At 33.9% G+C, this 13,191-nt stretch overlaps 1 protein-coding gene across 1 annotated transcript in view; it reads right to left on the bottom strand.

The window, feature by feature from the left end:
• LOC150089906 (uncharacterized) overlaps positions 1–13,191 on the bottom strand; it is a 550,032-nt gene that overhangs the window by 326,465 nt on the left and 210,376 nt on the right. The window contains exon 8 of the mRNA XM_090389700.1: positions 357–665. Within this exon, the coding sequence (XP_090245826.1) occupies positions 357–665 (309 nt within the window). The remainder of the gene's footprint in view (positions 1–356; positions 666–13,191) is intronic.

Below are 13,191 nucleotides of genomic sequence, written 5' to 3' on the forward strand. Positions count from 1 at the left end.
TAGCTGCAATCTATGGAAGTTATATAGAATTTAAGTAATGCTAAAGCATCTTCATGTATATAAAAGTACTACGTACGACTGAAGCAACTTATGGTGATTTGCTTCAGAGTACGGGATGTCCAATGCCTTTTTCGACTTACCTACTTTGCTTTTTTCCTATATTTAGAAATTTATCACTATTTGTATGAAATTTATACAGAAGTTTAAATGAATGAATGAATGAATAAATACTATTTCTAAGAATGCTGAAAATATTTCTTTTAAGATATATTTTCCTCACTTTTGGAGATAATAAAGCTGTTCTTTTTAACTATTTTTGAAATCTTAATACACAAGTAATAACTATTTAGTAGTACCTCCTTGTTGTGCCTCTTCACTGTCCTGTTCTGATGAAGCTGTTCTTTCCTCACTACTTGCTGCATGTGGTGAAGAGCATTCTAATGACCCTTCTTCAGTTTTGTTAACAGGAGAATTTTCTTCATTTCTATTAAGAGGAGAGGTATGAACTGCTCTTACTGTGTCTTTTTTCTTCGCTATTTTTTCAGCATGCTGAAGTGAATGGAAAGAGCCACCAAATGGAGAAGACTGGGGAACATGGTGACTATGCAAGTAAAAAGGATGGCCTCCACCATAAAGGTAAGTTCCTGGAGCAGGATAATATGCTCCTAATATTTTTATAAAAGAAATGGGAAGATAGATATTATTCAATTGTTGTTTAAATTCAATCACACACACACACACACACACACACACACACACACACACACACACACACACACACACACACACACACACACACACACACACACACACACACATTTTATTATTATTGTACATTTATTATAATTACTTATGCATACATTTATTATTATTATTTATGCATTACATTCCTCTTATGCTACTTTGCACTTGGAAGTGTAATTATAATTACATACATTGTCTCTACTTCCATCCTTGCAGTTATATATATACAGTATATTATTATATATATATATATATATACAGTTATATATATACAGTATAATATATATATATATATATATATTATATAGACAAATGTATTTGATATTTTTAAGTTAATCTTAATTTCATTTAATTTCAGGTAATCTGCTTTTACATTGCTGGCATTCTCAATTTATTCCATTGTAATTACACTTGACAGGTCAGCACCCCTACTCAATACACTGATCAAATACATTTGTCTATATTTCATTATGGTTGCTGGGTACTTCTGCTATAACTAGTAGTGTCCCAGATCCATAATTCGGTTAAATAAATTAATAACTTTTTCATTCTTTTTTAGACGTTCAGTTTTATCAATACATCCTATTATTTTTATTTATGTTATACATACAGCAATGTCTCGCTTAGCACAGCTTCAAACAGCACGGGTTTCACTATAACACGGTTTTCAATTAAGTTTAAGTTCAATTAAGTTTAAGTTTGTCGTAGCCCAGGTACAGTACATATATGCTGTGGTGCCAACTCTATTGTCTACCATGCACATGTGACAATAGGTTCCTTCAGGCAGTCAGCTGCAATGTGCAACAGATTTCAGTATTCTTAATTCCATCCTGACAAGACGATATGATAGTTTTTAAAACTTTTCATTTCAAAATTTATTTTTTACCCCTTTAAATATGATCGAAAATATATATGCATCTTGGCTAGAAATCACTGCCAACAACATGCGTTCTGTTTGACAGAATGTTTTGCTCCATTTGGTAAATGATTTTGCTGGTTTTGAATCACAAATTCAGATAACTGCCGAAGACATTGTGAAGGTCGGAAGACTTGGGATTTGAAATGTTGGACACTGCCAATGTACGTGAGTGTATTGACTCACATGCAACTTAGATGATGCAACTCTCCTTGAAATTGACGAGCAAACTGCATATGCAGAAGAGGAAAACAATTCTGAAGTGAATAACACTGAAGTGCCACCAAAACAATTTTAGAACTGGAGAAAGTTTTTTGGGGGTTGACATGGCCTGCGAGGCAATTATGAATGGAGATCCGAATGTTAAATGTAGCATCAAGATACAGCAAATTTTACAAGATGGGATACAATGCTAGAAAGACTTGTACACCGAGAAAAAGAAGAGATGGCTTCACTGGACTTCATTATTGAAATACCTAAATAAACAACTGCTTTTTTAAAGCTTTTTTCTTATCTCTCATGATGTTACCTTTTCATTAATAAAATTTTTGCAATATTTTTTTAAATTTCAAATCCTTTTAATTGACTATCAAGTGCAAATTGTTTATAGATTTATTATAATTTGTTTATGGACTGTTTCTCTGGTACGCATTCAATTAAAACCCATTATAATTATACCTCAATCAGCACGGTTTCACATAACACAGAATAGTTTCAATACCAATTATCAGTACTATGCAATGCCTTGCATAGTACTGATAAATACACATAAATACAAATATATATATTTGTATTTATATATTATGGGGAAGATTATATTAAGAGATATACCTAAATAGATTTATGGAAAACACATAGGATAATATAATATACAAAAGATAGTATACAAAAGGATAATATACAAATCTCATCCTGTATAACTGCAATCTGGGTGGCTTTGTCTGGGGTCAACTACCCAAATTGAAAGTAAAAACATCAATAAGGAGTTCTCTGTTTCTGTAATGATCAATATGCACTAAGGGGAAATCAATTTTGAAGTAGGATAGCCAATAATATAAATTGGTATAATATAACATATCATAAAATTTAGATGTTATATAATTTTGAATTATCTAAACTATAATATAATGACTTCGTCTGGGATAGTTGACCCCCACACAAAGTCACCCAAATTGCAAGTATTCAGCAATAAGATTTGTATATTATCCTTTTGTATATTATATTAGCCTATGTGTTTGTTGTTGTTGTTTGGTTTTTAGGGGCATTAGCAACTAAGACCATATTGCTCCAGGGATATGCAGTGGTCATTCCCTGACCTTTCACATCCTCCGTATTTGGTGGTCATGGGCTCGAACCCTGATCTAATCAAGAAGCGTGTGCTACGCGCTGCTGCTCCTGCCCACCTGGCTACAGAGGCGCCCCTATGTGTTCCACAACAACAAACACTCTGTGTACTTGGTGGCAATACCCGTCACAAGGTGGAACCCTCAATCAGGGAGAAATAATATAAAGAGCAATAATAATAATAATGTTCCTAACAACTCACTCTTTTCTTCGTCTGATTTTGGCTTTCTGTTTCTAAAAATCGTAATAAAATTACTTTTAATTTACTTTATACATATCTATTTTGCTTTTAAAATACTATTATTTATAGTTTATTATTATCTTGCTTTTTTACAGTTATTATAATATGCTTAGATTTTTACTTTCTTTAAACCTTTTTTCACTTCTTTTTCTTACTTTCCTTCATATTCTTTTTTACAGGTCTTGCACCTTATACACTGAATATTTTGACTGTTATTGCATCAATATAAGAATAAATGCTATTTAATATTCTTTTAGATAATTCCATAGGAGTATAATAATTTTAGAAGTACTTTTATTAAATGTGTAAACATAACAAAACAAATGTACTTTTATAATGTAACCGAGTATATAACATAATTTTATAGCGTCTTGCACCTTATACACTGAATATTTTGACTGTTATTGCATCAATATAAGAATAAATGCTATTTAATATTCTTTTAGATAATTCCATAGGAGTATAATAATTTTAGAAGTACTTTTATTAAATGTGTAAACATAACAAAACAAATGTACTTTTATAATGTAACCGAGTATATAACATAATTTTATAGCATAGTATTGTGCTATTATCGCATAACCTGGGAATAGTGTAGCATTATTATTGTACTTACATACCTCTTAGTTTAATTTATTTTTAATAAAATAAATATAGAAAGGAAATTTAAGCTAAAATCATGCTTCAGACTGGAGCAGCAAAGTAAAGAGCTCAAAACAGCAGGATTTCTCTGACTTGGGCCAGAATTGCTGAGGGCAGTTCTCCTATAAATCGGGACCTTGTGTGCTAATTGTTTCATTTTTGCAAATCCATCTGTAGTAGGACATCATACAGAAAAAAGTTAATGCCTTTGTGTGTTTTCATTATAAAGCATATGAGGAGAATAAATGCAAATTCAGCATTCAGGCAAATTCAAGCAAATATCAGAGCTTGAAGAACAGGGTTGATGCCCTTGAAGGAATTAAAATGAGTTACCTGCCAAGCACTTAACTGCCTAGCTCAACACTAGAACCTACTTTCATGCATCAGACAATACACTGGCATACCCATTGGTGACTTGTGACTTGACTGACAGGGAAATGGGAACAATATTGTGCAAAAAAGGATAGGTGGAATAAGAATAGGGAAAAGTCTTCCAAGGGGCTAAAGTTAGTAATGTACAGCAGTTATAATCTTTTAGGGAACAAAAGGTGATACTGTCAATCATGTTTGTACTAATGATATTAAGAATAGGAGATTTGAGGATTTACTTAACTTTAAATAAAAGTTGTGAATTAGGATTAATTTTGAAAGTGTCTGCAAGACTTTCAAAATTAATCCTAATTCACAAGTATTAGTTGAGTCCCTAAGCAGCACCAGTAAGAAGTAATTGAGCTGCATGAAGGATGACGTTTGGTGGCATCATAAAACAAAGTTGTACAAATGATTTGTAAATTAATCAAGCTTATTTGCCTTGCAGCAGCAGCCCAGGCCTCATTAAGTAATCCTGCAGCAGAAAGAGCCACATGAAAGGCCATTAGTTACAATGCAGCAGAAGGAGATATATGAAACAAAATTAGGAGGTCCAGAAGACCAGTCCAAATTAGGAGGTTCAACCCCAGAAGAAAATTGTGTTTCCACAATAATAAACCTAAAATTTGATTTTTCAATTTGCGGCATCATTTTCTTTTGCAGAATTAAATTACTATTTATTAACTAAACTTTAAAATGATGCATGTCCCATTGGACATACCTTTAAAGAAAAGTTCATAAATATTTCTATTTTTGTGATCAAATTTTTAGTTTCGGCTCCAATTCATTCACATTATGCAAAATAAGTCGAAAGTTAGTCAAAAAAATAAGATTTTGGGTTAGCATTGCCTTGTTGACCAATTCCATATTGAAGTGTGCTTGAGATGTTCATTGCTACTTATGCAAAAGACTATAAAAATTGGGTTCATGATTAGTACTAAAATATTTTTTTTGGAATTTTGAGATGTTTATTCAGATTAGAACAACTTTTATAGTTAGAAATTTGTTTAATAACATCTTTATTGCCATTCGTATTGACTCTCTTACAAAAAATGCAGTTATAATCAAACTTAAGGAAACATTTTCATTCATTTTGGATATATAATTGTAATTTTTAGAGATTTCATTCCATATTTATGATTGAGAAACGTGAGATACCATATAAGGAAATTATCAGATGAAGGTATTATTATGTAATACATTTTCATACTGCTTAAGGGGCATTTTCGTAATTCCTCCAAATATTAATTTTGATTAAAATGATATTTGACAAAATTTTAATAATTTCCATGTGATGAATTTGGTATATGCTCTTGATTTTCTAGGCTTTATTTAACTGGTAAACATGGAATGAATTAAACACCAGTAAAACGATTATGGAGCTTTGGGGTTCTATTCTCACTGCATACTTTGATACAATGACAAGAGTTCAATACATTTTCCTACTAATTATGTTTTATCATAACTAATTTTCCAATTGTAAGGCATAACACAACTCTCAGAGAATAAAAATTCATATAATGAAAGTTTACTATTTGTGTTTCCTAGGGGTATGTGTGCCTGCATTTTAATTTTAAAAAATATGCCTTTTAAAGTAGGAAACAATAAACAATTTTAGCTTAGAATTTTTTTATTTTAATTTCAATCATTTTATAGGTGCACATATACAGTATTGTTAAGAATTTAAATATACAATTACATGACAAAACATTAAACTACAAAAAAATATTAAAACAACATTAAAAAATACTTATTCATTCAGCTCACAACTTTTAATTTTATACATACTTTTATTTTCATACTTTAATTGTAGCAAATACTTTGATCAAATCGCCCATATCAATGCACTGTGAAATATCATTTTCTACAGCAATTATTGCAAGGTCACTTGCAATAACTGCTGTAGAATTCTTTGTGGCAAGGGTTTGAGCAAGATTTTTAGTATTTGTAATAATAATAAGATTCTTTATTAACATAAATTTTATACAATAGTGATTCCTTACACAGAAAGCCAGAGGAATCTTACAATTTGTTGTTTATACAAGTGATTTTATTGTAACAAGGTGTTATAAATTTCACCAAGATGAAATCTTAATGACATAATTGTTGCTTGGTTTTTAAAAACATTGGCAACTAAGGCCATATTTCTCCTGGGATATGCAGTGTTCATTCCCTGACCTTTCCGCATCCTCCATATTTGGTGGTCATGGGCTCGAACCCCGGTCGAATCAAGAAGCGTGTGCTACGCACTGCTGCTCCTGCTCATCTGGCTACGGAGGCACCTAATGACATAACTACTTTTATTCTACTTTCCCAATACATATCGCTCACTGATTTTAATATGAATTATGGAATTTTTCCGTTAATTTTTCCCATCTGTATGAGAAGGAAGAAAAGAAAGTACACAAACATTGCACAATATCAAAAAATTGAACAATTTTGAGAGTGACGTTTGCTGCATCATTGATTACTAAATTAAAGTATGAGAATTACATGGTACAAACATTGCACTTTTGCATCTTTGATATTCCAAATATTTTACAACAAAAACAATATATACTATTTGTTGAAAGTGAATATATTAACCAGTCATGATTTACCTATTCATTGTTTGCTAATGTCCTTGCATAACATACACTTGAAAATCATCCTTTTTCATTCAAAGGAAATGAAACAATATTCACTTGTTTAGGTCCAATTTCCACCAACATGTCTATTCACTTTCTTGATAAAAATTTGGGCCAACGACCAGGATTCTCGATGATGTCTATGGGAATGTTTTCATCCACTGCTTCTGATTTTTCAACTCTAATAGAAGCATAATTTTCTCGCTCCACTATAGGTTGTCTTATTACTTTATCACCATCAGAAATTTGCTACGATTCATCACCTTTTTCTGCATGTGCAATAGTTGTATTACTTTTGCAATACTTTAACATACTTCCTTCTTGGTTTTTTTTTTTTTTTTTTTTGTTTCTTCTTGTTTTTCTTTTTTTATATTCTGCTCCACATAATTTTTTCTTCGGAAACATCTTACGTGGGTAATTAATCCAATAGTTTTTTTAATGATTTTAATAATTAATATTTAGTGTATTTTGCTCTAAGATATTTGATTAATTTTAACTAACTCTTTTATTTAATGAGTTAAAAACACTTACCTTTATTATTTGTCCTAATCATAAAATTTTACTACTATTAAATTAATAAAAAGGTTAGCGATAGAAACACTTTTAGAAATTATAATATTCTATCTTTGCCACCACAATCATTTAATACATATTCCGCACAAAGTATACACATAACAATCAACACAATATATATATATTATTAACCATATGGTGCAAGGAAGCCAGCCTGAGGCTTTTGCTGTACCAGCCAAAAAATTTTCTGAATTATCTTGAGAGAGAGAGAGAGAGAGAGAGAGAGAAAGAACAAGAGTCAGGAGTAGAAGGGAATCACCAGGAAAGAGAAGAATGATTATATCCAGCTGAGGACCCTGGGTGTGTCAAGCCCATACTCTTTTTTTTTTTGGTAGTTGTTGGCACATAGGCTTCTGTGGCCATAATGCACCTCCCAAGGTTTTTGCAGTACTTTGATCCAAACCCGAGGCAAGAATCGAACCTGCGACCGTTGGGTTACCAGGCAGGCACTTTACCCACCTGGCTAGCCCATACTCACCAGATGTGAGCCCCTGGGGTTAATCATACACTACATGAAAAAACAAAGTAGTTAGGGCTCCTATTGATATAAAATGTATTCACAGAATTCGTGGTTTTCAATTTTTATGGTATTTGGTGCCCTTTTGATTTGCCACCTGCGTGTTGATCACACATTCCCAGCACTTTTGAGCAGCCCTGGTTCTGATTCTTGCACAGTATCAAAAGATGTTCCAGGCTGCAGTTCATTATTAATATCATTTCTTCTTTGTTCTCCTGCAGTTCAGAAGATTCATGTTTATGATATTTAGAAGGAAAGTTAAAAAACTTTTCAAAACTTTTTTGTCTCCTCATTGTGGATGTTCTTTTTTAGTAATTTATTATAAATTCTTGAATTTATAAATATCAAACCACTGCACAAAAATTGACTCAAACTAGTCATACTTACTATTTACACAAGATTTAAAATGCCTAACAATGAAACCAAAGTAAAAACTAAACTATTTATAAGCAGTAGCAACTATGTAATTCAAGATTAATGTTAATCTGGTTGTTCCTCTAAAGAATGTGCAATGCAGCCATGCTGTCAGCCATCAGTACACAAATAGTGACACTGCAGCTTAGTTGCGAGGGCAATATTATGAGTTTATATTAGAAATTATATTATTAATTAATTTTCTCACTTATAGTATTTATTATTATACTATTTAACAAATGGTATAGAGGTAGTTAAATATTTTAACAACTGGAATGGCCATACCAGTGCATATTGGCTCGATATCAGCCCTGTGTGTGTGTGTGTATGTTTGTGCGTGAGGGCAAGTATGTATGCGTGAGAATGCATGTATATATATTCACATGCATATATAAAAGTATATGAGTATCCACATGTATATGTGGGTGTATGAATATATATGTGCGAGTCCACGTATATATGTCCATTTGTGTGTTTGGGCTGGGCAGGAAATGAGTCCACTTAAGCTACAACAAAAAAAATATGACTCTCATGTTCAAATTGAAATCATCTAGATGCATAGGATGTCCAGGAGCATTATCTAATAGAAGCAAATTCTTGAAAGGAACGTTGTCTTTACAATATTTTTCGACCTCGGGAATGAAGCAGCATTTAAACCAATCCTCAAAGAGAGATATTGTTATCCATGCTCTCTGGTTTGATCTGAAATGCACGGGTATGGTGGCTTTATTGATGCCTTTAAATGCACGAGGATTTCCAGAATGGTACTCAAGCATTGGTTTTAATCTGAAATCTCCCACTGCATTAGCCGCAAGCAAGAGTGTGGCCCTATCTTTTGATACCTTGAAACTTGGCATTGTAATTTCCTTTTTGGCAATGTATGTTCAATCCTGCATTTTTTTCCAAGACAGAGCAGTCTCATCAACGTTAAAAATTTGCTGCGTTGAATAGTCGCCTTCATCAATAATTTTTTGAACACATCACAAGATTTCTCTGCAGCTTCAGAATCAGCACTGGTGAGTTCCCCCCATACTTTAACGTTGTGGAAACCAGCGCGATGCTTGAACCTATTAAACCACCCATTGCTTGCCACGAACTTGGGTTGGGGTTTGCCGTACTTATCCTTAATATCTTTATAAATACTTGTTGCTTTTGCTTGAATGGTCATTAGATTCAGGGGCACTTGCTTCTGAATCTGATTTTCCATCCATATTATTAACAGCTGTTCCATCTTTGATATAGCACCTGAATGCTGTTTTGTGATCACTGTTGATCTTAAGTGCATTGATCCTTTGACATGTTCTTTTATACGTGCACTGTCCCTTAAAATAGTATTCACTGTTGAAGCAGCGAGACCTAATTCCCTTGCAATAGATGACAAACTTTGTCCTGCTTTGTACTTCTTAATCATTTTCATCTTCATTTCTAAATCAATTTTGTTTCGTTTCCTGGCACTGCCAGCACTTGCACTTTCCGTTGGTCGCTTTTCCTTCATCATTGTAATACATAAATAGGAATGAAGTGAAGTTTCTGAAAATTTGTTTTTTATATGATTTAAGATTTCAGTGAAGGGGAACACATTTCACCATAATAGCGTAAAAACCCACACAATTGCAGTTATTGGTATTATCGCAAATGCAATAAGATCGAGTTTACTTCCCATTTATAATTAGATGCACTAACAGAAAAGTCCAATAAACTGGAAAGTGCAAATTATTTTTATTGTTTTATGGTCATGACCTCCAGAAACGTGCTTTAAAAAAATATCACAAAGCCATTCAAAATTGATTCTTATAATGGGAACATATGATAATGATGAAAGGCAGTGGTGTATTCGGGCTGAAACACACCAGAACGATGTTCTGGTACTTTTTTCTAAATGTTTGTTGTTTATTAAACTACATGGTCCACCATTAGAATTATTAAATCCAAATTTTTACGTCTGAACTTGGTTGCAGTCTCATTGTTCTGCTGTTTACCTACAAACAAAAAAGGCAGTCACACAAGAATACATAATTGATCCTATATGGGAATTTCTATGATTCTTCTGAACAGTATTTCTTATATTATTTTAGACTTTTTTTCTTTTCTGATTTTTTTAATTTTTTATCTTTGTTTTTTACTTTTGAAATTTTTATTTAATAGTTATAAATAAATACAGAACAAATATTCTAACCTTTGACTTATTTATTTTTGCAAATGAAAAAAGTGTAGGTAACTATTTGTAGTTAATCAGCAAGTGTCCTGGTACTATTTTTTTTAGCAATACACCTCTGATGAAAGGGTAGGGCAATTTCCATTATAAATATGACCTTTTTAGTGAGATAAATAGCTTAGTAATATAGCAAAATTTAACTTCCAAGGACTTGGAACGAATTACAAAAAAAAAAAAAAAAACAGAAAACAATGTGTTCTTGGGTTCACATTACAATATTTTCACGGTACCTCCATTTATTCCTATGGGATGCAAAATATGTTTCCATAATTTTTTTTAAGTTTGCACCGGCCAACAAAAAACTTACGTAAAGTCAAATTTCCGTAAGTCGAGTATTATGTAAATCAGGGAGTTCCTGTATATAGGAATTTTACTAGCAGACCAGGAGGTGATTATCCTGTTGTACAAGCAATGCTCAGGCCACACCTTGAATACCATGAACAGGTCTGGAGACCTCATTTTAGGAAGATATAGAGATGCTAGAATGAGTACAAAGAATGGCTACAAGATTGGTGAGGGGAAAAAAGGGGTGCTCATACCAAGATAGGTTTAAATTCTGAAAAATGCAGCACTTAGAAACTAGGCACATATGATGTGATCTGATTGGTGTGTATAAGGCCTTGAACGGGTTGAGCAAGCTGAATGCTGATGGGATTCTTCCTCTTGCTCAGATTAAGAGCCTGAGGGGGGCATAGATTCCAATTGAGGAAAGACAGTTGTAGAATAGATGTGAGAAAATTTTCCTTTAGCCAGAGGGTAGTTGATTGCTGGAACAAACTTCCATCTCTTGTTGTGGAAGTTGATAGCTTAAATAAATTTAAGGCTGAGCTGGACAAGCATTTTGGCTGATGCTGCATAAGCTTGCTTTCTTGCATCGTATGCCTCAACTAATGCTAATATATATATATATATATATATATATATATATATATAAAAGTGTCAATGTGTATGTATAAGTATGACAGGCAAATCAGTTATCAGAGTATGTCTAGAGTGCGAGTGTGTGTGTTTGTTCTGACAGGACTCCTCTAAATTAGACTGCAAAAGGGCTACCTAGTTAGGAAACCCGCCCTGCCTTGCTAACATCATGCCTCCCCTCTTTAGAGGCATGGCATGGGATGGGATCTGATGACACTGGCTGCAGCTGACCTAGCCAGTCTGGGATTTCTTACTACATTACACTGCATGCCCACAGTGTAACTCCCCCCCAACATAGTGCACTCTGACCCTATAATTATACTACCCTTCTGAAATCCATTTCCACCCCTCCATTCAAATATTTTGCCTAGTGTACTCTACCATCTCAAATCTTCCTCTGTTCTTAACAGTGCCTCCCCCTCCTTGGGAAATGGGCTCCCACCACAGCGGTGCTCCTCTATCCCTTTAACTTCTTTTTCCAGGTGGAAGTCTCCTAACTTCCACCTTCTTTACTTTTCTCTGTACTCCCCTACTACCATGGATGGACTTCGGTCCAGGGAATGGTGGTCTGAAAACAGGAACTTAATGTACTCCCCTACTCAAACTGTCATCTTAGGACTATTTTCAAACGAAACCTTTTTTTTTTAGGGGACCCTCCTCGGCAAGCACTGTTGATGCCAAGGTTCACTTCAGCCAGGTTCACTTCAGCCAGAGAACCTTACACTCTACAATTTGGTCCACCTCCTCATGGTGTATGTCAGATGGGCAATGTGGGATCCTGGTTTCTGGTGCTTTGCAGCTGTGGCCAGAGAAACAACATACCAACAGAATTCCATACTATACTATGCAGACTACACAATTGGCATATCCTCAAAACATGTGACATCTCTCTTGCTTTAACCCTATTAACAAGCTGGGTAAACACCGCTGCACAATATGCCACATCAAAGAAGACAAGGATTTCATCTCAATCCAAAGCCTGGTGGAATCCAGATGTACACATAGCTTTTCTATTAAAGCAACAGCTGCACCAGATTTTAAAAAATACTTAACAGGTTTCCAGCTGTCTATCTTATTCAAGAGCATGAGCGCAATTTAACAGGGAGAAATCAAGTGCAATTTAACAGCGTACCTGGATGCCCAACTTCAAAAAGGGAAAATCACATTCTACTCCAGATCCCACAGCTTCCCTAATCAGCTGAACTCAGCTCAATGGCTAGATCATATCATCAGATTCAATACACCTACAGAAAAACTGAACCCTCTTCTATGTCCCAACCATGAATTACAACAAGACATCCTACATTCCATCACCATGTTCACATACCAACTGATAGCAGCGAAAAATTCACTTCTAGCGACTGCAACTGCTGGGGACAACAAAGTGCCACAATTCATGATATGCCTCAGCCAGTTCATACTCCAACTGCTCAGGTCTATCTTTAATCGAGTTCTGACAACAAGAATCTTTCCTAAAGCCTGGAACAGCTACCTTGTCAGACCACATCCAAAAGTTCGAAACCCAACTCTACTTAAGCACTTTCGGCCAAGTAACCCCTTAATCCCTAAAAATCCTGAAAAAAAATTATGCTGTCCATCTTAATGAATCACATTCTTAGAGATAAGTCACCACAGATCTATTATTCCATCCAAAACCAATCCACAGTGACG

Source organism: Mastigoproctus giganteus, chromosome 2 (assembly GCF_048544385.1).
Source record: "Mastigoproctus giganteus isolate SK-2022 chromosome 2, ASM4854438v1, whole genome shotgun sequence".
Classification (NCBI taxonomy): Eukaryota; Metazoa; Arthropoda; class Arachnida; order Uropygi; family Thelyphonidae; genus Mastigoproctus; species Mastigoproctus giganteus.